At 34.7% G+C, this 22407-nt stretch overlaps 3 protein-coding genes across 3 annotated transcripts; 1 reads left to right on the top strand and 2 right to left on the bottom strand.

Moving 5' to 3' along the window:
- Positions 1 to 2824: 2824 nt before the first annotated feature.
- LOC145585808 (aluminum-activated malate transporter 10-like) lies at positions 2825 to 5299 on the top strand. The gene is made up of 6 exons (XM_081642520.1): positions 2825 to 3143; positions 3276 to 3416; positions 3928 to 4200; positions 4301 to 4419; positions 4527 to 4670; positions 4820 to 5299. The coding sequence occupies exons 1-6, from the start codon at positions 2825 to 2827 to the stop codon at positions 5297 to 5299; spliced, it is 1476 nt and encodes a 491-aa protein (XP_081498646.1).
- Positions 5300 to 5688: 389 nt separating this feature from the next.
- Positions 5689 to 8686, bottom strand: LOC145585809 (protein LEAD-SENSITIVE 1-like). The gene is made up of 2 exons (XM_081642521.1): positions 8237 to 8686; positions 5689 to 6563 (listed from the first exon to the last, which is right to left on the bottom strand). Exons 1-2 carry the CDS (start codon positions 8328 to 8330, stop codon positions 5884 to 5886), a joined length of 774 nt encoding a protein of 257 aa, XP_081498647.1. The 5' UTR covers positions 8331 to 8686; the 3' UTR covers positions 5689 to 5883.
- Positions 8687 to 8987: 301 nt separating this feature from the next.
- Positions 8988 to 16569, bottom strand: LOC145586878 (bifunctional fucokinase/GDP-fucose pyrophosphorylase-like). Its single transcript, XM_081643837.1, has 7 exons — positions 16060 to 16569; positions 14366 to 14645; positions 13432 to 13796; positions 12418 to 12544; positions 10969 to 11970; positions 10150 to 10883; positions 8988 to 9691 (listed from the first exon to the last, which is right to left on the bottom strand). The coding sequence occupies exons 1-7, from the start codon at positions 16438 to 16440 to the stop codon at positions 9293 to 9295; spliced, it is 3288 nt and encodes a 1095-aa protein (XP_081499963.1). The 5' UTR covers positions 16441 to 16569; the 3' UTR covers positions 8988 to 9292.
- Between the last annotated feature and the right edge of the window lie 5838 nt (positions 16570 to 22407).

The raw sequence follows: 22407 nt of genomic DNA on the forward strand, positions 1-22407 counted from the left end.
CTAATGTTAAAATTGTTAAGAAATTAATTGGATGACCATAATTTATCTTCAGAAATCACCCATTGAAAGCTTTTTCTCCACTTCAATTAAACGCACTAATAAATCAATAAAAGAAGTGCCAAATTAGGTTAACCCTATTATTTCTTGTTCAAGCAAACTTTTCATATATAATGACGTACGAAAAGTCAACCCAACTATAATGCAGTATTATTCTTGGTAATATTAGGTCATTCTATTCAAACTTTCCTTTGCACGTTTAATTTCATGCAACAATTTATGCTTTATTCTGGCACCCCCCATTAAAAAGAAACTTTAGTCTATAAATTGTAATTTTTAGGAATGAAGTTGCTTGTTTCTGTCCAAAATTGTTTGATCATTTACAATATTTTTTATGTACAAAGTTCTACACTTTTGGATCCAAATGTATACTTCAAAAGTAAGCTAAGCTAGAGGCCATTTTGGAAGTAAAATGCAGTAGAATGTCCTAGAAAACACTAGTGAATTAAACTTTTTTTGTGGATCTAATATTTACAAGTTTTTTAACAATGAAATTGAATATAATGAAAAAATTACGATTTTAAACCCAAGCACGAGAATGCATGAATTAGAGCCACGCGGATCTTCAATAACATATGGACAAATAAACAAGATCCTCGATTTATAAAAAGAATATAGAGAAATGCATGAATTGGAATTGGAAAAATGGAGATTGAATCGAAGGAAATCTACTCCCCAATATACTAGGTCATGACTCATGAAATAAGAACACTTGAAAATAAATTTGATACAAGATACTCCAAATAGGATGATTCTTGAAAGTACATAAAATACAGATACATTCAAGAGTACTCAAATGTAATTGTACATGATTTTTTTTTTTTTTTTTTTTAGAAAGTAGAAGTAATTTCTTTCAGTTTTTGTATTGATAAATCCACCATTGTTGTTAATTCACCTATATATACTAGCTGTATACCACTGCCCACTGCCAAACTTCAGCCTTTACGTGCGTAATATACTAATATGCAATGAATGAAGAACTAAACATTCACATGCACCTTTATTAACTTGATCAGAATACTTGAGTATGATAAATTGATGATCAATTAGACAATTATTGAAGTACAACACGTACATACTCCCTTTATTTTTGAAAAATATCCGTATTTTTTCTAAGAATTACGTTGAAATACCATGATTATTATTATCCTTGATCCTCATATCTGCTAGACTGCTTTGTTCCAAACCACCGCATTAACCACAACGAATAAAATTGTCTTTATCTTAATTAGTCGGATCATAATAGTCTGAATTAACTCCTAACGATAAATAAAGAGCAGTGAAAACATATACATTACATGCTAGCTACAATTAGTCAGTCTTTTCTTGACCTAAATAATATTATCAAGGGTGCTCACGAATCTGTTTTCTAGAATAAGGGCATGTTCACATTTACTTAATTTTAGTTCAGTTCAGTTCAGCTCAGCTCCATTCAGGTTCAGTTCAGTTCAGTTTAGCTTCTAATTTCCCTCTCTCATAAAATATTCATTTCAATTTAGTTCAGTTCCAATCAGTTCAGTTCAGCTCGGTTCAATAAATGTGAACACGCCCTAAATTTACAGTGTAGACTATTCTCCGAATTTGATTTATTTCCGGACTTGCAAGAACATCTAAAACAATATAAAATGTGACCTATTATGTAGAGAGAGAGATATCAAAGCACATTAACGCCCAAAAAAAAAAAACCTTGTGTGTAAAGCTGAGACAGTTACTTTCAAATTAAACATTTGAGTAACATACAGAAAGTTGCAGTAGTACGTGCAAGATTTCGTACAAAATATTTACACAGGCTGCAGAGTGCAGACAAAGATAAGTGGGAGGCAGCACTATAAATCTGCTATATTAAATTTGAGCAAATAAAATAAAAAGTTTATGTGAATAGGTTGAATTAATATAAATTACTTGAAGTCGATGTTTTGTTGCATGAGGTCACTTAAAACACATACACAACAATTACAACTCACAAGCTAGTGGTTCATCTATATACTCTGTACGTATACCGTATATTTTACCATATTGTTTGTATATTAATACCTCCTATCTTCTCTGTAACTTGTAATGCAGCTTCAAGACAAGTACTTTTAAGTAGTGATTAGTGAAAGTAAACATACAATTTTATCATAATAATTTTATATTAACATCCGGAATAAGCTAGAAAGAGTTAGATAGAGACCATAGCGTGTGTATAAATTATTTTGATTAATTTTTCTATTATATTATCTAATATCTTCCTAGAGTACGATGTGTTATGAGCTTGTATTGCAAGTAAAAGAAAATGAAGGAAGTACTAATAACGGAGTACAAAAATAACATGACAAGAATGGTATAATCAGGCATAAACTATTCCAATTTAGAAGAATTATCAATGATAAGGTGGTGTCAATTCCCATGATATCAACATGATCATCCGTCAGACTCCAATATTCATCTCCACTTATCATAAAGGACAATTTCAAGGACCTAAAATTTGTATTTCTTTGGATAATAGAAATGATAGTGGAATATGAGTTAAAAACACTTGAAATAATTTAGGTCATGCTTCCTCTTAATATAAAAGGAAGTTAGACTATCTCCAAACTCATAGCAACTCACTCACATTATCATTACATTTTGCCAAAAAGAGTTGAGACCTCTTTACTAAACCTGCTCTTAGTCGTACGACAGAACGTACTTATATGATAAGTAGTAGACAAGCTAACACAAGGCCTACGAAATTTCGTTAACTACTTGAATTAAAGTTGTGTATACTTACTTGTTAGCTACAATAATGGTGTCTGGTGGAAGGTTGGAATGGAAGATCAACGTGTCTAATGGGACAACGAAGGTTCTAGAGCCGGAAAGAGGGATAGCAGCCAGGATATGGCAGAAGTTACATAGTATGATTGTTATGAAGACATGGAAGTTTTTGGTGAATTCATGGAATATAGGTGTTGCTGATCCTAAGAAGTTTGTTCATTGTCTGAAAGTGGGACTTGCACTTTCTGTTGTGTCTCTTCTGTATTATATGAGGCCTTTATATGATGGTGTTGGTAAAAATGCAATGTGGGCCATTATGACTGTGGTTGTGGTTTGTGAATATACTGTAGGTAAGTTTTAAGGCCGAAATTAATTCCCTCTACTTTTACAAGTATTTCATATGCACATATATTGTATGTGTATATATATTATGTACTAAGCTACGATTACTAACCTGAATTTCATGAATGTGTAAATGGCAGGATCAACTATATACAAAAGCGTCAACAGAACTGTTGCTACTGTGGTTGCAGGATCATTAGGAGTTGGGATCCATTGGATTGCAAATCAATGTGATAAACAATATCAGCCTATTTTCCTTGGAGCTTCTGTGTTTATTTTTGGTAAGCTGATTATTTCAACATTAGTATATTTAGCTACTTCATTATATGTTTGGAGTACAACCGATTGTACCACGTGCATGGTTGTACCATGTATGTAATACAATTGCACCACCGGTTGTATAATAGAAATTGGTGGTTGCTTAGTGTAGTTAAATAAGTCAATACTCGATCTCAATAGAATTCCTATTTTGCGACGTTCAGATTGTCACAAGTTTGAATCCTGCCATATGCATGCGATCCTTAAGAGTGGAGTTGTGGTCACTAAGGTCCTTAGCTAAAATAACTAAACCCAACACCGGTTGTATAAAATTTAGAAGTATTATTATTGATACTGCTGTAAAAAAGGTCTATTAAAAGTTTTAACTCCACTCAACTAATTAGGCTAGACTAGTAGTAAGAAGACAAGAATTAAATCAGTAAGATGTAATTTGTATAAATTATTTATTGAGAAGTGGAAGATAATAAAATTAAGACTTCTCTTGTATTTATGATGAGCCTTGCTTTTATGCAGCTTCAACTGCCACCTTTACTCGTTTCATTCCCACGGTGAAGGCTCGATTTGATTACGGTGCCATGATATTCATCCTCACCTTCAGCCTAGTCTCAATCTCAGGCTATCGCGTGGAAGATTTGATCATGATGGCTCACCAAAGGGTAAGCACAATTGCAATTGGAGTCTCCCTCTGCATCCTCATAAGTATGCTGCTATGGCCTGTTTGGGCAGGCGACCAGCTTCACAATCAAACTATTAGCAACCTTGAAAAACTTGCCAATTCCTTAGAAGGTATACACCACACACAAAATGATTAATGCTTTAAAGTACATATCAAAATTCGCATGTAACGAGAACTAAGCCATATGTCTTACATGATTTTCACACTCAGGTTATATAGCCGAGTACTTCAGCAATGAAGAAACTGCAAAGATCCCTAAGGATGATGTGACCAAAAAGCTGCAGGGATACAAGTGTGTGCTGAACTCAAAGGCATCTGAGGATTCTATGGTAAGCAAATGACAGAATTTGAACATTCATATGTAGCTACTTAGCAATCACAGGACATCCCAAAATCGAAGATAACTTAAAACTAACTAGTTATGATCCTGAATCAGGTGAATTTTGCAATATGGGAGCCAGCACATGGACGTTTCTACTTTGGTTATCCATGGAAGCAGTACCAAAAAATTGGTGCAGCAGCACGCAGCTGTGCTTATTGCATTGATAATCTAAACAGTTGCATCGACTCTGAAATGCAGGTAAACAATTGCGCAGTGGCGGATCCACTTTGGATTTTTGCTGCATAAGCACAAACATATACACATAAAAAAATTGCACTACGCTTTCAAATCATACAGAAAACAGAATTTTGTCACGGTAAATAAAACTTGCTTTATGATGAATGCAGGCACCTGAGTTGTTGAAGCAATATATCACAGAGAGATGCACAAAGTTAAGCCTGTTCTGTTCAGAGGTGCTGAAAGATTTAGCCACAACAATCAAGACAAGGAAAAGATCATCCAGTATCGATTTCTTAGTTGACAGAATGATCTTTGGAGTAGAGGAATTCCAAAATGATCTTAAATCCCTCCCTTGTGATGTTGTTCTTTCATTGACAACAGCTGAAAACTCTACTGACAATAATGGTGAGAAGCTAGAGACCCCAAACCAAGCAACTATGTTGGAGGTGTTGCCATTAGGTATGCTAGTGACTTTGATGATCGAAATTGTAGCCAGAATTGAAGAAGTTGTCAAAGAAGTTGATAATTTAGCAAACATGGCAGAATTCAAGATCCAGAAAGAAAAGAAATTACAAGAGATTCCGAATGAGAATAAGCAAACAAATACCCAAGGCCAAGAAATAATGAAGGCCATTGAAGAGGTCTAAACTTTTGACAGTCATTGACCAAGAACATTTGATTTGCTTACTTCATGTACAGATCATCTGGTCATAATATACTGTGTTCAGTGCACCAGACATTCCCGATCTATAATTTCGACATCTTGTATGTCTGAAATTTTCAACATGCTACCAATCATCTACCAGAATACATACAGATATAGATCATTCTAGAGCTTTTCTTGTTTGCATGCATGCAGCTCGTGGTTTGAATTGAATATCACATAATAAGGTTACCTTCCAAGATATCTAGGCTGAGAAAACTCCCAAGTTCACAGTTATGCGTATAATTTCTCAAACACGTAAATATTGTATCTCCTAACAATTATCTACCATCATCCATACTTGAAAAATCTTCAAATAATTATTTCACACGCTTGAGCATAAACTTCCATGATTTCATTGATTTGGAATTCACAGAAGTTACAACTTACAAGGCTTCAAACAGACGATAAATATCAACGTGACAAAAAATAGAATTATTCATGACAGACACCCATATGACACTTGTGAATTCTAATGAGAAGATATATGTACTTGGCTCAACGCGTGACTTAGATAAGTCATGTATGTCACAGAGTAATCAGTGCAGTTGAAGATCCTTCATCAGGAATTTCTTCTTCCTCGGACTCATTCCAACCAAGGTTAACAGCAAGGTCCTCTACCGCTACCTTAATCACATCAGTACGGACCCCAATATCTGTAGCATAACGGCTCATACAGTACATCCCGGCTGTCACAGTAGCTATACCCACAGGACTTGGCATCAACAACTTGAGAGGAGAAGAAAGTAGAGCAGCCAGTGGGGCCCCAATGACAGAAGAAGCTTGACCACTTCTTCCAACCCCTACTTTATCAATTAACAATAGACCAGTTTTACAGTACAATGCAAAGTCCTCACAGTTGTTCTCGAACACATTATAGTTTCCAAACCCATTTTGAAGAAGATACATTGCCCGGTGGATGACATAATCAGGTGGATCAGGTTGGGCAGTGGTGCATGTCCCACCCCTTACTTTGGCAATAAAGGCAGATGGGGTTACTCCATATTCAAATAAGTAGGGTGATCCATTGCCAAGAAAGCAGTCTAGACAGGTGAGGACAACTCCACTTTTTGGTTGCCTGAATCCACAATCAGGAAAAGTAGGACATGAAGTCTCCTTCACAAGAACAGAATTGTCAGAAGCCTCTGCATTCTGATTTCGACGGTCAGGAGTAAAATGAACAACTTTGCTTCCACCGACAAATATGCCTTCAACATCAGATAACAAATTGTAGTCAGAACATTGTGCTTTGTTTCAATTTAAACAGGTGGGGACCAGTCAATGTTTAGCCACTTAATAGAGTTATAAGCTTAATTCAGAGCATAGAAACAGTAAAGGTACACATGTTTTAAAGATCATAAAAACTGGCATGGAAAACTTAAAGCATGCCATTTATCCATAGTCCATAACAGTGAAGTATATTTTCAAAACCATGTCCAACAGAGTTGGCTGCATGCCAACTTCACACAGGGGATGACTGGGAGAGCATATTATGCACACCCGGGTGTACCATACACCCGAGGTCATTTCCTCATTCAATCAATAAATGAGTTAAAATATTATTTGCTTATTTGTTGATTAAATGAGCAAATGACCCCGGATGTATATAACAAATTCTAAGTGACTGGAATCTCATGTATAAGCATATATATATATATATTGCCTTCTGATTTTATCCAACTTGAAGAACAGGAGGAATTAGAGAATAAAGAGAGTTTTAGATGGCTTCTCATAAAGATATACTTCATTTTAATTTATTTAAAAAAACACTATCCCCAAGGGAAAAACAGATTATCTATCCATATGAACAGATATTTATCAAAATCAGATAATTACAATTGCATTTTGAGACTAATCCCACATTAACGCACAATCGATAGTGAGCAGGTGAGAGACAGGTGTTCAGTCATTCCACCTACATACATATATCCTATGGGGCAATAATGCTAATAGAATAAACCAACAGTCTAAAGTTGATTATGTGATAATGTCATAACAAAAACGATTTAATCACACAATCTTTTGGTAATGCACTTTGCACTACTGATTTCCTGCATTTCATACCAGGAACATATCAGGATAATCTCTACTCAACCAAGGAGTGAGTCATGTCTGATTCAGCTTCTGCATTGTCCCAAAACTCCAACAATCAAGTCAAGCATGACAAGCACACTATCCTTCTATTGTCCTCATTAGACATTATCATTAACATAACAACAAGAATGTTTCGCGGTGTCCTACATGGCCCCAAGCCTAAAAAGATAGAACGCGTATGCACAATAATTTTGATTTATATCAATTTATCCAAATACAATTAGCTTTCCAACTAGCTTCAACTTTCAAAATACTAATAAACAACCCCCAAATCACAATCTCTAAATCAACAGGCCACTAAACCCACTCACAGTTTCCTTGCTTGATAAATCTCCACTTTCGGCTTTTCGCCTCCCAAATCTTCTATACAACAAAGATCATACTTGAGATGGTAATACATCCCCTAACATAATCTCTCAGCCATGAATGAAAAGGACTGTATTCTAGTTTGGAGAACATGCAACAAACAGTAACCTGATTCTTTTCTTCCAAAAAATTGCATACCTCCATGAAAGAATCAAACTTTCTTACAAGTAAGGCAAGTTGGTTAAACCCCATTTCAAAATCAAACTATAGCAATCAATATACAAAATTCTCCCAAATCAGATTGCAAATAATTCTAATTCCACCAGCCTTAATAAAACAAAAAAAATAGAAAAATGCAAGAACATCAGATAGTCCAAAACATTGTATTAACCCAAAATTATTACTATTAAACAATAAATGAACCAAATTACAACATTGAAATTGGTATGAAAATAGAATCAAAAAAGTAAGAGAAGAGTACCATGGTGAGAGTAAGTGAAGACAGCTCTCCAAGTGTAAATGTGATCCCCTGATTTGATCTCTTCCCTCTCCACCTTGTGACTCAGCAACCCCATTTTCTCTCTCCTCTCGTTCTCTCTCTGCTTCTTCTGCTAACCCTCAAGTCCCTAAGTCAATGGAATTTCGTCAAAAAATGAATTTTCGTCAAAAATTAGAAGAATGGATTATTTTAAAAATGTGGGTGTTGATAATCTCCAATGAAAACGGAATTAGTTAAGCAAACAACCACCAACTACAAATCAAACCATTTGTTGTTTACAATTTTATTTTTTTTATTAAAGTGTGAGTAGGTCTTAATCAGAAAAACCCAGCAAAAGAAGCGGAAAATGAGATGGTGGGATGATAATGATGATGATGGGTGATTTGCTTTTTGGTCTAGCCTTTGAGATTTTGACCTGTTTAATGTGGGGTTGGATTTTAACTTTTATGCCATTTAATATAATCAATGGATGTGTTTCTTCGTTTTAGGGTATGATTACTCTGATGATTCTATAAGTGAAGCGCAAGCAATTAGATTCCCATTTACAATGCAGCTTTTGTACCACTTAGATTAGATTACTTGGCATCCTAAGCCAAAATGCGCCGGTGCATCTTAAACAACACACGCCAATATATAACATACACATTGTAGAATTATTATGACATGTTTCTCGAGACCAAAGTTGCCTAGAACGATAGAATCTAAATCGGTCATAATTCTCATAAAATTGTCATTATTAGTATAGACAATATATAAGATAAGAGCATTAGGTACATATACTGACATACAAAATGTATCAAATGAATACATCAATCTGCTCAGCGCCTCAGCAGAGCATTAGGTACACATACTGATACTAACTATATCAAATGAATACATCAACCTGCTCAGCAAACCTAACAATCTTTTGTATCTTCTGTGCACAATACTATAACATACATGCCAATAATTAAGGGCAGTAAAAATCAATGGGGGAAAGAATATAACGGATGAAGTGATGTAAATAATTGCTTGGAAAGACCAAAAAAGACTTGTACATTAGAACTCGGAAAAGATATTCCAATTGTAGACTTTCACGTCAAAATCCGAGGTCTGTGATAAAAGATGTCTCAGCTCGTCAGCACGATCCACATCCTTAGCAAGCAATAACGCAAAACCCCCACCACCAGCACCCACGAGCTTGTAGCCGCAACAATAAGGTTCGGCAAATTCGAAAAATCGATCAACAGACTCATTACTACAAAATGGATCCAGTTCTTGATGCAGCCTCCACGCCTCCATCATGATATCACCCAACTCATCTATATCTCCGTTCATGAGAGCTTCCCTCCCTATTTTTGCAAGTTCAGCAAGACGCTTGATGCTGGATACAAGCAGATTATCTCGTCTTAGGTAGCGAGTCACCACATTCTGCAATACTTTGCGTGCAAGTCGGACCTGCAGTATGTTGAACTACTAGTCAAAAAATCATAATTACAAAGTAGGAAAAACGACAAAATGAAAGATTGGTTTGCATTTAAGAGTTTTAGGCATCCACATAACCAAGCTCCAAACACCCACGCCCACAGCAAAGGCAATTTCTCAAATGAATGTAAAAGATCACAGCACAGTATGACAGCTTTCTTACAAGAATTAATAATATCATAACACCTATATGTCTCAAATTAGAGTTCTTCATGAAGAAATTAAATTGAAAACATCCATAATATATAAAAGGCAGTTTTGCACCAATGAAAGATCTTTAAGTAACAAAAATGAAATACTAGTTGAAGGGATTGTTGTTGTGGTGGCATTACAATGGGGTCTGTGTCCAAGCCTCTTATTAATAATAGTTGTGGTCTTCTCTTTAAATAGATGAAACAGTTGACAAGAAACGAAACTACATAACCACTTACTTGACCGGTAAATACCACAAGCAATCTCCGATGCAATTGCAACATCAATTCAGGGGATGCCAAAAGAGGAATGACTTGAAGCCGCAAAGGAATTCCAGGGAAGCTAGTTGTAAATTTAATACCAGGATATAACCCACCAATCTGATCCTGCCAGCCTCCCCCTGTTCCCATAAGCTGCTCTAGTACCAATACTAGCCTAGCAACATTTTCTTCCTCATCATCCCCTTCAATTATTTGAAGGAGTCCCTTCACTACAGCAGCTGCAAGAATGCTTGATGTCCCTAGGCCACTACCACGTGGAACATTGGCCCAGGTTTTGATCTCCAAGCCCATAGATTGAAAGTTCTTCTCATGAATGACACCAGTAACAAGCAATGCACACTTGACAAGCCTAAATGGATCATCACTATCAAATGGAGGGACAATGGAGGTAGGATCTTGGATAAATAGCTCATTTGAAGCATCATCACTAATTAATACACCAGCTGTCCTAGTTGTTTTAATGGTCGTGCCAATTGGGAGAGAACCTTCCAGACAGATAGCCATGTTAAGAACACAACCAGCCCGCTCCAAACTCCATGGTGGAGTATCACTCCAACCTCCAACAAAATCTACACGTACAGGTAATTCAACTTTCACACTCCGGAGCAAGTTTTGCTCCTCTGCGCCAATGTCAAGTTTGTTGCCTTGGTGTATTAACGCGGGTATGCCATGAGATGCATCCAGAAGATTCTCTGTAGAGACATAGAAATTCGCAAAATAGATAAAGCACATCAGATTACCCAGAATAATGGTAATCAATCCTCAAATCAAGTTTACCTTTAAAACCATATCTAACAGCTGAAGCAGTTTCGTCTGCAACTGCAGCCCAAACTTTGCTTTCCAGATCATTTGCCAACACCTCATCTCTACAGGCCCAGAGAAGGTCAGCTTTCACCTGGTATGCACGACTTTTAGGAACTATATTTGAGTTCTGCACCTGGAGGCTGGGACACATTGCCAAGAAGTCCTTGCAGATTTCAGTTCCTGACTTTTCTATTTGGAGAATCTCTTCACACAGTTGAAATAAGTTTCGTCCTAACAATCCATAGCTAATGCATGCCCTTGCTATACCCGCAGCTAGATCAGCTTGATGAGTACTGGAACCCAAGCACATTTTTTGAAAGTCAATGGATCTATGCAATGCTTCCAAACTCATGCGAGGAGAATTTCTCCATAAAATAAGCATGGATTGATTTTTCTGGCCACGCAATCCCATTAACCATGACGCTAATTGAAGCATTTCAAAGCAAGACAGGATTGGAAATATTTTTGCATTCCATAAACATTTTTCACTGTCACTTGTAGAACTCCAGAGATCAGTTTCCTGAATGCGTAAATCACGCAACACTTTCTTCCATGGTCTCCCACAAAATGTTCCATCCTTAGACATTGAAGTCTTTGGGTTATCATGAAGACCACAGTACGCAATAACCCGATCATTACAGCCAGACAATGGTACCTCCCAAATGCAGTGGCGATCTGGAAGCATAAATCTAACTGGATCTTGCACGCCCCCAGGAATGTTTATACCAACAACAACAGACAGGGAGCCGATTTGTATTCCACTAGAAATTGAAGAATCATAAATGAGAGTATCTTCACCAACTGAGACTCCTGGAGCAATTTCACTGGAAAGAATAATAGCTGATGCTGCAATGTCAGATGTAGTGGTTGCTGGTATTGAGCAAAGATGTCTACGTCCTACAAGTCCAGAGTCAGCACCACTAAGATGATCCAATACTTCACTTGATGTTCCAAAATGCAAAAAGAGTAATTCATCTGCAATAAAAATTAATCAGAACATTAAATTGCATGAAGCATTCATGATTCATGAGATGCAAGGATTAAATCATTCAGAGACAAGGGCCAATAAGAGGAATGATGTGTCTCCCTTCCTCCCTGCTCTTTCCCTTTTTTTTTTCCAACTCCAACAGTAAGGAGTTATGCAACATCAATGGGTGAGTAAACAAAAAAATACGGAGACATTAACGACTAGTATCATACTCCTTTATATGTTCACTGAAGGTGTGTTTTATTAATCTATGTATCCCCTGGTAAAAGTGTAAGCATTAAAGACATGACTGAAGCCAAATAGACTTCAGAACTAGATGAATTACTCGAAAAGTGAAATACAGAAATATGAGTCTATGCAGCACAAGCAAACACGTAACTGGTAACATGAATATATGACCACTAGTCTTCATGTTTTAGATAATTTTGACGTACGAGCACAATAGCTGAACATTTGTTGCTTTCCCAATTTATTGACAAGTTCCTCCCCCAATGGTCGCTTCCTTAACCATTCATGTTTTGTCGGCACCCAAGCAGCAACTAAATCTTCATACAAGCTCATCTGCAGACATACAACATGAATTAAGACTGCTGTGTTTATTACGAGAAAATAAAGCAACAACTCAACAAAGTCCACTATCTCAACCAAACAAGCATTCTGATAAAAAAAAAAAAAAAAATATCTCCGACTAATTTCATCTTAAACAAATTGGAGACACTAGAAGGAACAAATAAATAAATAAATAAATCACCACCCCAAAGGCAAGAGGAGAAGCAAAGAAGAATGAAGGTTGAATGTAGCAAGACGCATGAAACCCCCTTTCAGAAATGGAAAAAACTTAGACAGTAACTTCACAGAGACTCCCACAGGCCTTCTTAAGAACCCCTTAGAAAGAAAGGTGTCAGAATATGCTTCAAAAGCCTTGGAACAAGCACATACAACAGCAATTCTTAAACTTGATGTTCAAAGAAAGACAAAAAAGGAGAATATTTTTAACTAACAGGCAACTCGCACCTAATAGAAGACACATCCACAGAATTCACTACCCGAGAAATTGATAAAACTGAAATGCTTTAAAAAAATACTTCAATGAATCAACTGTAAGCTATTAGGAACATATTAACCAATATCAAATATATATGCTGCTAATAAATTCCATGTCCATACAACAGCTTCTGGTGGTTAGGAATTCAGTAGCATACAATTTCATGTTTGCTAATTTGGATAACATAATAAATGAGAACATGAATTATCAAAGAATGTACAGCATAAGGAAGATGATCAACCAATTCAACCCCATGGAAACAAAATATACAGCCCTCACTGCTAGAAACTTATTTTTTTATTCAGTTCTTTTCCTGAATTCAAATCACAAGGTAAGTTACAAGTAACCATGAGAGACTGCTAGAAGATAAACAAGATGTGCTTATAATTGAATGAAAGCTTACCTCTTTTTTACTATCTAGAAGCTGCAGAATCAATGATTGGCCAGAGCATGCAAGTTTGACAAGCTCAACCCATGCTTTACCTCTGACGGCTATAATTCCAGTGTCAAGCAATGTTCTGCCATCATCCAGAAGAGCCTGACTTTCAATAAGCTCCTCCTTACTAGGTTTCTGCAGAAGATTTTCAACTAAACTGACAGAAGAAATAGCATCTAAATTTGCAGTTTTAGAAGCCACAACAACACCATGATTAGAGGCAATGTCAAGAGTTATAGGAACTGTGATGATGCATGACGAATCCTCTGGCAGAAACATATTGGAGGCATCAAAACAAGGAAGTACGTCTCCCGTCATAATGAATAACCCACCTACATATCAAGACATGGTTTTAAAAGATCATTATGCAGGCTATAAAAAAAATATATATAACTAAAAAAATTTAAAAAAATATTTAAAAAAAAAAAAAAAAAAACAAAACAAAACAAAAAACAAATTCATTGAGATTCAGCAGAAATCATTAACCGAGAGATACATGCAGATTTCAAAGCTATATAAACTTGCTCCAATCTGTATGCTACTAATTAGAAGTAGAAAAGCTAAAGTTACAGTAGCTAATAAATGATATGCACAGCTTGGCAGGAAATAGAAAGCAAAATACAGTCCTCTACACAGCCTACTAGCCTAGGATGCATGCTTTGTTCTTTCCTTTCACTTCGCCCCTCATAATGGGCACCTCTGACTGCAATATCCTTGAAATTTTGAGAGTTATGCGTAATTCAATCACGTTAGTAGATACTGATATTTCAAAAAAAAATAAATAAATAAATAAAATAAAATAAATCCAGCTTATACAAGAATATGCTGCAAATATTGGAAAAATTAGTCAAGTTATGAAATGAAATGAAAACAAAGATTCAATGCTAGAATTATTAATGACCTTTATTTTTGAAAGCCTGCCTTGCACAGGATGAAACTGCAAGTATATGGTCAAAAAGCAAAGGCACAGGCCCATCAGGGTCATCTGCTGCTAAAAATGGAAGTGGCAGAAAAACCTTCCCCATAGGATTTGCCCACGGGACTCTTTTAGAGTCACCTCCAGCATGCAGCAATAGTATATGTTTTTTTGCCAAAAAATCAATGCACAGCAGGTCAGGAACTCCATTGTCAAACCTTTCAGAAGAAGCAGAGTCGAGACTTCCATCCGCTCTTTGCACAGCCTATGCAAAAAGCACCAATAAGTAACAGAAAAGAGACGGAGTCCAGGTAAAACCATAAAATGATCTGTGATAATAACTGAAAAAAGCTGGAAACATAGTCCATGTTAAACATTCTTTAACATAAAAGGAGTCAGTAAAATGCAGCAAAGTATGTACAACATGTCATGAGAAAAAAAAAAAAAGAAAAAAAAAAATTAACAAGTGGTTCCTTGCAAGATAAATTAATATGGAGTGCATGGACAGATCCGTAGAACAGAAAAAGTTCACATGATGTTACAATCTGTGTGACAAAATTTATTTAATAAGATCTGGAATCAACCGTGTCATGCACAGAAGTTACAAATCAAGGTGGTGTACACCTTTAAGATCTTTCCTGTCTGAAACTGCTGTTTTTCCACCAAACTTTAGTTACCATGAGGTCTATAATGAAAGCAAGCATCAAATTGTCCATTCTCCACAGAAAAACGTGAACTGCATACTCGACTTATAATGAGAATTAGTTACTCTGCTGCTCTGAACTTAAGTCCCTAGAAGTAAGATGATTAGATGCAACAATCAAAGGGCTTCATCTACTCAGGGATCAAAGCTACGTCATCCAATACATACACCATTTTATGCATCTAGTACCTCTATTTCATAAATTTCTTCCCACTTTCTGTTTCGGGCCATTTCATGAAATTATACGAATTTAAAATATTTCCTTGCCTAGTAAACATGAACCTTTGGCCCAAATGATTTCTCTCATACTCTCTTTTCCTTAAACAAAACAAATGGTCCCAAAATAACATTCTTTTTCTTACTACTTAAAAGATAAACTATGTATCTAATCATCTATTGTAAATGAATAAATTTCAATTCCTAGGATATAAGCCAACTTTTCAGTAGCTTAATACCCACCTAAACCCTTACTTTACTCTCTTTTAAATTAATGTTTTTTCATCCATAAAATTAACGTTTTCATGGCAAATGTAACAAGAATTGTGTGGATATAGATCTAGTGTCAAATAAAGGAATTGCAACTTGAAAGGATTCCTTTATGTAATATGTATACACATCACCTTCCAGTCTCGTTGGCCGGTCTAATCAAAAGATAATTGAGCAATTCCTACTAATTACAAATCAAATTCTGATCATCATGCACTTCTCCAACCTCTTGAAAGTCTTAATAACTTATAAAACAACCCATCTAATGAAAAACTGTCTTAACTTCCTATTCCATCCCATTTTTTCTACCTTTTCCACTTGTTCAATTTTGAGTTGACTCCATCTTAACTTCTAACATAACATAACTCACCCGTTTCTTAATACTCGCAACACTTTAACTCTTACGCTTACCAACCAAACCACGCCATAAGTGGGATCATTAAATTAATACATTGTATCAAAATGAAAAAGACTAAAACAACATAATTACCGAATCATCTCCATCATTAGCAACAATCCTCTGATAATGAAGAGCCAACTGATGAATAGCATTAACAGTAGCAGCACCCGACCCTATGCGATGACCATGAGGGTCCGGAACAGCAAGAGTAACTGTAGATTCAGCAATCCGACCAAGGCGTTTAGCGCGATTAAGCTGCCATTCGTAGAGCTGAGCTTGCTCAGGACTTGCCGCCGTTAAAACGACGGCATCCCACGTCGGAACCCTAGAAGGGTGGCGCACTGAAAGGCGTAATCTATACCATGATTTGCGCAATGTGTCGGCTATGTCTGCTTTAGTTTGTTTGTTGTTGTGGTTTCGTTTTCGCCATTTTCTCTCTCCTCCGCCATTTTTGGTGTTTTCGTCTTCCATTGTTGCCGACACTGAAATTGCGCGCGATGGTGAGGATGGAAATTTGGGAAATTGATGGATTGGGATCTGCGATTTCTTTTTTGCCGACGACTGCAGATCGTGTCCAATGTTGATGTTGTTTACACGACGTCGTTTTGCAATAAATTAGAGAGTTTATTTTAAAAAAAATAATAATAATAAGTAATGGCGTCGCCTGGACTCGAATCGGAGACCATCAATGTGTTAGACTGATGTGATAAGTACTAGGGGTGAGCAAAAATTTCGGGTACCCGGAATTGGAATCGGTGATTCCGAAATTGGAATTGGACCCGTTGGTTCCAATTTCGTGTAATAATTTAAAGACCCGGTTGCAATCGGTTTCAATTTCAATTCTCAATTTTTTGGAATCGAAACCGGTAGGATATCCGGTTACCCAACTTATTTTGAACTAATTATATTTTTATAAAATAAATATAAGTTCGAATGTAACTAATTAGTAAAATAAAAAAATAATATTAATGTTTAACATAAATAAAATAGCTTAATGCATATAAAAATATAAGCATTAAACGCTAAAAGTGAAAATAAACCAAAAAAATATTATGATTTGTATTATATTTTAACACTTATGTATATAAGTGGGTATTCGGAACTGAAACCGGTACCCGGTGGAACCAATTCCAATTCTTAAATTTTTAGGACCCGGTTGTACCTGTTCCAATTCTAGTTCAAAATTTTAGGACCCCGGTCCCAACCAATTCTGGGTCCGGATCCTAAAATTTTGACCGAGTACCTTGTTTGCTCATCCCTAATGATAACCAACTACGCGGTCTACCAGACACCAAATTGTTGACTTTGTTTTTAAAATGTTTAAATTAGGGCTTGTTTGACATCGTTTGTTGTTTTTACTTTCCAGTTTTTTTGAAAACTAAAAAACCAAAAATAGAAAACAATAAAACAATAAAAAGGCGTTTCCAGTTCTCTGTTGTCAGTTTTTAAAATCATCATGATTTAATAAGTTTAAATAATTTTTTATTCATTATGTGATATATATCATATAGTTTTAAAAAAAAGAAAAAGCTAAAAAAACAGAAAACCACAATGATGCCAAACGAACCCTTAGTGCGTGGCTCGGGTTGCTATTTTCATTAAACCTTACTAGTTTGGTGCCCTGTGCGATTCCCGGGTAGTTTATTGAATTTAAGATAATTTTTTATTTAAATTATGTAGTATAGTAGGCATGTAATGACTACTAATAATAATATAATGAAAATATTCGTTTTAAAAAATTATAAAAAAAAATAGCAAAGTAAACTTGAAATATTAGAAATTTCTACAAATTAGCCAAAATAAATTAAACAAAAAAATTGTTTAAAGCCCGTTGGGTTGACCCGAACCCGAAACTTTGGGCTAGCGTTGACCGACTCGAAATGACCCGTGACCCGACCCGATTGACAGATCTACAAACAGTAATAAATTATTTAATATCTTTCCTTTTTTGGTATAAATTTAACAATGTATGTATGTATCACAAAATCACACGCAAATCAGTGTAAGTGATAAATACATTTCATTAATATTTTTCTCTTTTAGCTTCTTATACATAGCGCCTTAGGGTTACATATAGCATTAGCCCCGCCTTTAAATAAACCCTTTTTTTTTTATTAACCCTTGTGATTTGCAATTATATACATTTATTTTCATACTTGTATAACATATTTGCTAATTGGCTTAGATAGTTAAATAACTATTTTTTTTTTATAAATGATTGGGTGTTCTAATCTTCTTATCATTATGTTTTTATTTGGAGTAATAATGACGTGGCATAATGATTAAGGTTGATTGAGTGATGATGGGTATAGTGAGAAGTTGAGTAAGGCCCCGTTCTCTTCACCTTATTTTTGTTGAATTGAAATTATTTTTACTGAAATAAAATCATATTTGCTGAACTTAAATTATTTTTACTGAACTTAAATTAATTTTACTGAAATTAAATTATTTTTGCTAAACTGAAATTATTTTTACTGATTTTCTATTATACATTTTCTTTAAGAAAACTGAATTTTACTGAACTGAACTTATTTTTTATTGAACTGAAATTATTTTTACTGAACTGAAATTAATTTTATTGAACCGAACTTCTTTTTAATGAACTGAAATAATTTTTACTTAATATTTTTTTAAGGTGAAGAGAACAGGGCCTAAGTGACGTAGGGCTTGTTCACATTTACTTAATTTTAGTTCAGTTCAGCTCCAATCAGTTCAATTCAGCACCAATCAGTTCAGTTCAGTTTAATTTCCTTCTCTCATAAAATATTCAGTTCAGTTTAGTTCAGCTTCAATCAGTTCAATTCAGTTTAGTTCAGCTCAGTTTAGTAAATGTGAACAGGCCCGTAATTGCGTAAGTGAAAAAGAATACAGGCTTGTTCCGATTTACTGAAAACAATTGAACTAAACTGAACAGATTGGGGCTGAATTGAACTAAACTGAAATGAATTATTTATGAACTAAATTGATTGGAGTTGAACTGAACTGAAATTAAGCTGAACAGAACAGGCCCTATGTGTGGCACATGGACTTTTTTAAGAACGTCTTTTAATATATTAATATAGATTATAGAGATTTGATTTTGACGTTACTTATATACTTGTATAGTTTTTATTAATGACTGTGATTCATACCGTCATACGTAGTATAAAATCAAACACACGGAGTAGTTACCTACTTACCTAATCATTAGACGAATTGTTTTCATGTTTAGTTTTTGATAATTTAATTGGTCAAAGTTTTGTGTTAACAAATGTGTTATTGTTAGTCATAGACAAAGAAAGGAAATATGTTTGCCACAGTTATATATTTTGATTTTTGACCCAAAAGTTTATAATCTTTCTATTTTCTTTTGATATATCTTGTTGCCTTTTTTTCACTTATCAATGCACTTTTTATGCATCATAAATATGCTTAATTTCACTTTATAAAAAAATAACTAATATACTTTTAAAACTTATATAGCAAGATGATTTAAACAACATCGCATATTCGCATGTGAATATGTTTTCTCTTGCATACTCCATATAAATTAAAATTTGTGGTTGAATTCATTGATCAAGACTACAGCATATGGGTGTGCGTATATTTGAAAATGAAGTGTGTGTGTTAATTAATTTCTAATGGACAAAGCATAGAAACATTAACAGTCACAATGAAATCTCTCATTTGAAATTTATCAATTGTTTTCGAAAATTATTTTTTTCAGAAATAAATAGATATCTCCTACTTTGTAATTTTGTATAAGTTGTACTTTTATGCAAGTAAGATAAAGCCTCTGTAGATGATAATCAATATTGAATAATCTTGATTACCTAGAATAAAAACAAAATATTTTTGGCACGATCATAGTTTAATAATATACTTTTTTTTGGAAGGTACAATAAATACTACAGTACCTTTCAAAATATTTCTTATATTACGAGATATTGCTAAATTTCTTTGCGTCATGCACTACAAGAAAACGCTCATTTACCGATGGGATTTACCGATGGCTAGAAAAATCCATCGGTAAAAAAATAATTTACCGATGGTTTTACTTAGCCATCGGTATTTTGAGAATTACCGATGGCCTGGCTATCGGTATATTTTTTCCGATGGCTTTCTTCCATCGGTAAAATATTATATTTTAAAACAAAATTTAAAATTTTTACCGATGGCTAAAAACCATCGGTATAAAATAAATACCGATGGCTTTTAGCTATCGGTATTTTACCGATGGTTACAAGCCATCGGTAATTTTTAAAAAAAAAATTAAAAAAAAATGAAGTAAAACCCTTTTCTATTTTTCTATCTTCTTATCATCTTCTTTTTCTCACGCCTCTCTCATCTCTTTCTCTCTCCTCTCTCTCTCCTCCTTCCCCCCTTTTGCTCTTTTCGTTCTCCTCTCACTCTTCCATTCCCTTGTTTCTTTTTTTCTTTTCCTCATCACTCATCTCACTTCTCTACCCTCCCTCTAAGTTTTGTTCTTTCTCATGGTGTTTGTGGCTTTGTTCGACGGTGTTCATGGGCTATTTGTGGGTTTTTCGGCGGCAATGTGGTTTTTTTTGTCAAATTCGACCATAAAAACTCCAGATCTGGAGTTTTGATGGTCGAATTAGACCATTTAAACCTTGAGAAGTGAAAAGAAAATCTAAAGGTATGTTATTTGTGGTTGAATATTCGTTGGTTTTTTTTGTTTTTCGTGGGTTTTGTTGTTGATGTTCGTGGGTTTTGTGGTTAATTTCATGGGTTTTGTGGTTGATTGTCTGATTTTTGTGGTTGGTTTTTCTGATTTATTTGGTAGATTTTCGAGGGAGTTGTGTTTGATTTTCCTTGGTTTTTGGTTGATTTTCGATGAATTATTGTGGTTGATTTTCGATGAATTATTGTAGTTGATTTTCGATGAATTATTGTGGTTGATTTTCATTGGTTTTTTTGGCTGATTTTTGTTGATTTTCGTTAGTTTTTATGGTTGATTTTCATGGATTATTGGTTGTTTTTCTTGAATTTATGAGGGTGGTGGTGGTTGCGGTGGCTGGAACTTAGGTGGTGTGGGGTGGTTGGCCGTTTGGATAGGGGCTAGTAGCCAGTAGGGGATTGGGCCATTGGGGTGGGGGACTGGGGGTAGGGGTATGGGGCTGGGGCAGGGGCAGGGAGTAATAAGGTGGGTAGGTGGGTTTTTAATTTTTTTTTATTTTTTAAAAATAATTACCGATGGCTAAAAACCATCGGCAATATTAATATACCGATGGTTTTCCGCCATCGGTAAAAAAAAACCGATGGTTTAAGCCATCGTTATTTTAAAAATCACCGATGGAGTTTGGCTATCGGTAAAACCATCGGTATTATTTTTACCGATGGCTTTTCCATCGGTATTTTCAGATTTTCCGACGAATTGTTATCCGATGGCCAAAATACCGATGGCAGCCATCGGTAAACGTGATACCGATGGTTTTTTATATATTTAACGATGGATTTTGGCCATCGGTATTAGGATTTTTTCTAGTAGTGATGCAACTCACATCCATGCTGCAAGAAAAATAATAAATGATAATTTTATACATTTAATTCAATAAAATAAAATATGTTCATTGATTTAGCTAATATTAATTTTCTATCCACTTTAACAAAGTTTTGGCATTAGGAAACAATTTTAATAGGAGGAAGCAATTCAACACAAATATTAATAGTATTACCAAAGCATTTATATTAATAAAGACATTCATTCTAGTCATATCTTTCAATTGACTAAATAATATAAACTGTCCTTTTATCAAACTTTTGATTCAACGAGTTCACATAGTGCTTAACTTAAAACCCTAGGCCAGGACCATAGGTCATTGAATAAGCCTACCAAAGTACCAACCTAAAATCAATAAAGCCAACCCCATCCATTGATCCATTAGGAGAAATCATTCGTAAGGATATTATGTCTAGCTTAGTTTAAATTATTTAAGTTGATATTAACTTATTTTGGATCAGATCTTGTCTTTTTTATTTGTAGTTAGCCAGTTAGTTTTCATTAAATATCTTTAAATCTTTAATTTCGTTATTAAAAAAATTACGGAAATTTCATAATTGAAAAATACATATATTAACATGAAATCTAATGAGATCTCATTTCCTTGAAAAAAAAAAAAAATCTAATGAAATCTTATTTGATATGTTTTGTTTTATGGATTAGAGTTTAAATAAGGTTAAATTTTGATCAAACTTGAAAATCAAATTAGATTATACAAATCAAAACATTACAGTAAAATTCATATCAAACCAGATCAACAAGTTTATTAAAGAATGGTTTCAACTTTATTCAAACAAAATTAAAATAAAAGTGAATTCATTAATTTCACGAGAAAAAAAAATATGGATATTACTACAAACATCTTCAACCTACCACATCCTATGTTTTAAAACTTTTGTAAAGTTTTGATTAAAATATCTTTAAAGAATCATGTTGTA

This window comes from Chenopodium album, chromosome 16 (assembly GCF_948465745.1).
Source record: "Chenopodium album chromosome 16, dcCheAlbu1.1, whole genome shotgun sequence".
Classification (NCBI taxonomy): domain Eukaryota; kingdom Viridiplantae; phylum Streptophyta; class Magnoliopsida; order Caryophyllales; family Amaranthaceae; genus Chenopodium; species Chenopodium album.

What these genes read in the sequence shown, in the direction of transcription:
- LOC145585809 (XM_081642521.1), bottom strand. Translation starts at nt 8,330, where the DNA reads ATGGGGTTGCTGAGTCACAAGGTGGAGAGGGAAGAGATCAAATCAGGG. An exon ending in CTTCACTTACTCTCACCATG is followed by an intron (nt 6,564 to 8,236) that starts GTACTCTTCTCT and finishes CTGATGTTGAAG; the next exon opens with GCATATTTGTCGGTGGAAGC.
- LOC145586878 (XM_081643837.1), bottom strand. Translation starts at nt 16,440, where the DNA reads ATGGAAGACGAAAACACCAAAAATGGCGGAGGAGAGAGAAAATGGCGA. An exon ending in AATGTTCAGCTATTGTGCTC is followed by an intron (nt 11,971 to 12,417) that starts GTACGTCAAAAT and finishes TTTTTATTGCAG; the next exon opens with ATGAATTACTCTTTTTGCAT. An exon ending in TGTTAGATATGGTTTTAAAG is followed by an intron (nt 10,884 to 10,968) that starts GTAAACTTGATT and finishes ATGTCTCTACAG; the next exon opens with AGAATCTTCTGGATGCATCT.
- LOC145585808 (XM_081642520.1), top strand. Translation starts at nt 2,825, where the DNA reads ATGGTGTCTGGTGGAAGGTTGGAATGGAAGATCAACGTGTCTAATGGG. An exon ending in GGTTTGTGAATATACTGTAG is followed by an intron (nt 3,144 to 3,275) that starts GTAAGTTTTAAG and finishes TGTAAATGGCAG; the next exon opens with GATCAACTATATACAAAAGC. An exon ending in AGGCATCTGAGGATTCTATG is followed by an intron (nt 4,420 to 4,526) that starts GTAAGCAAATGA and finishes ATCCTGAATCAG; the next exon opens with GTGAATTTTGCAATATGGGA.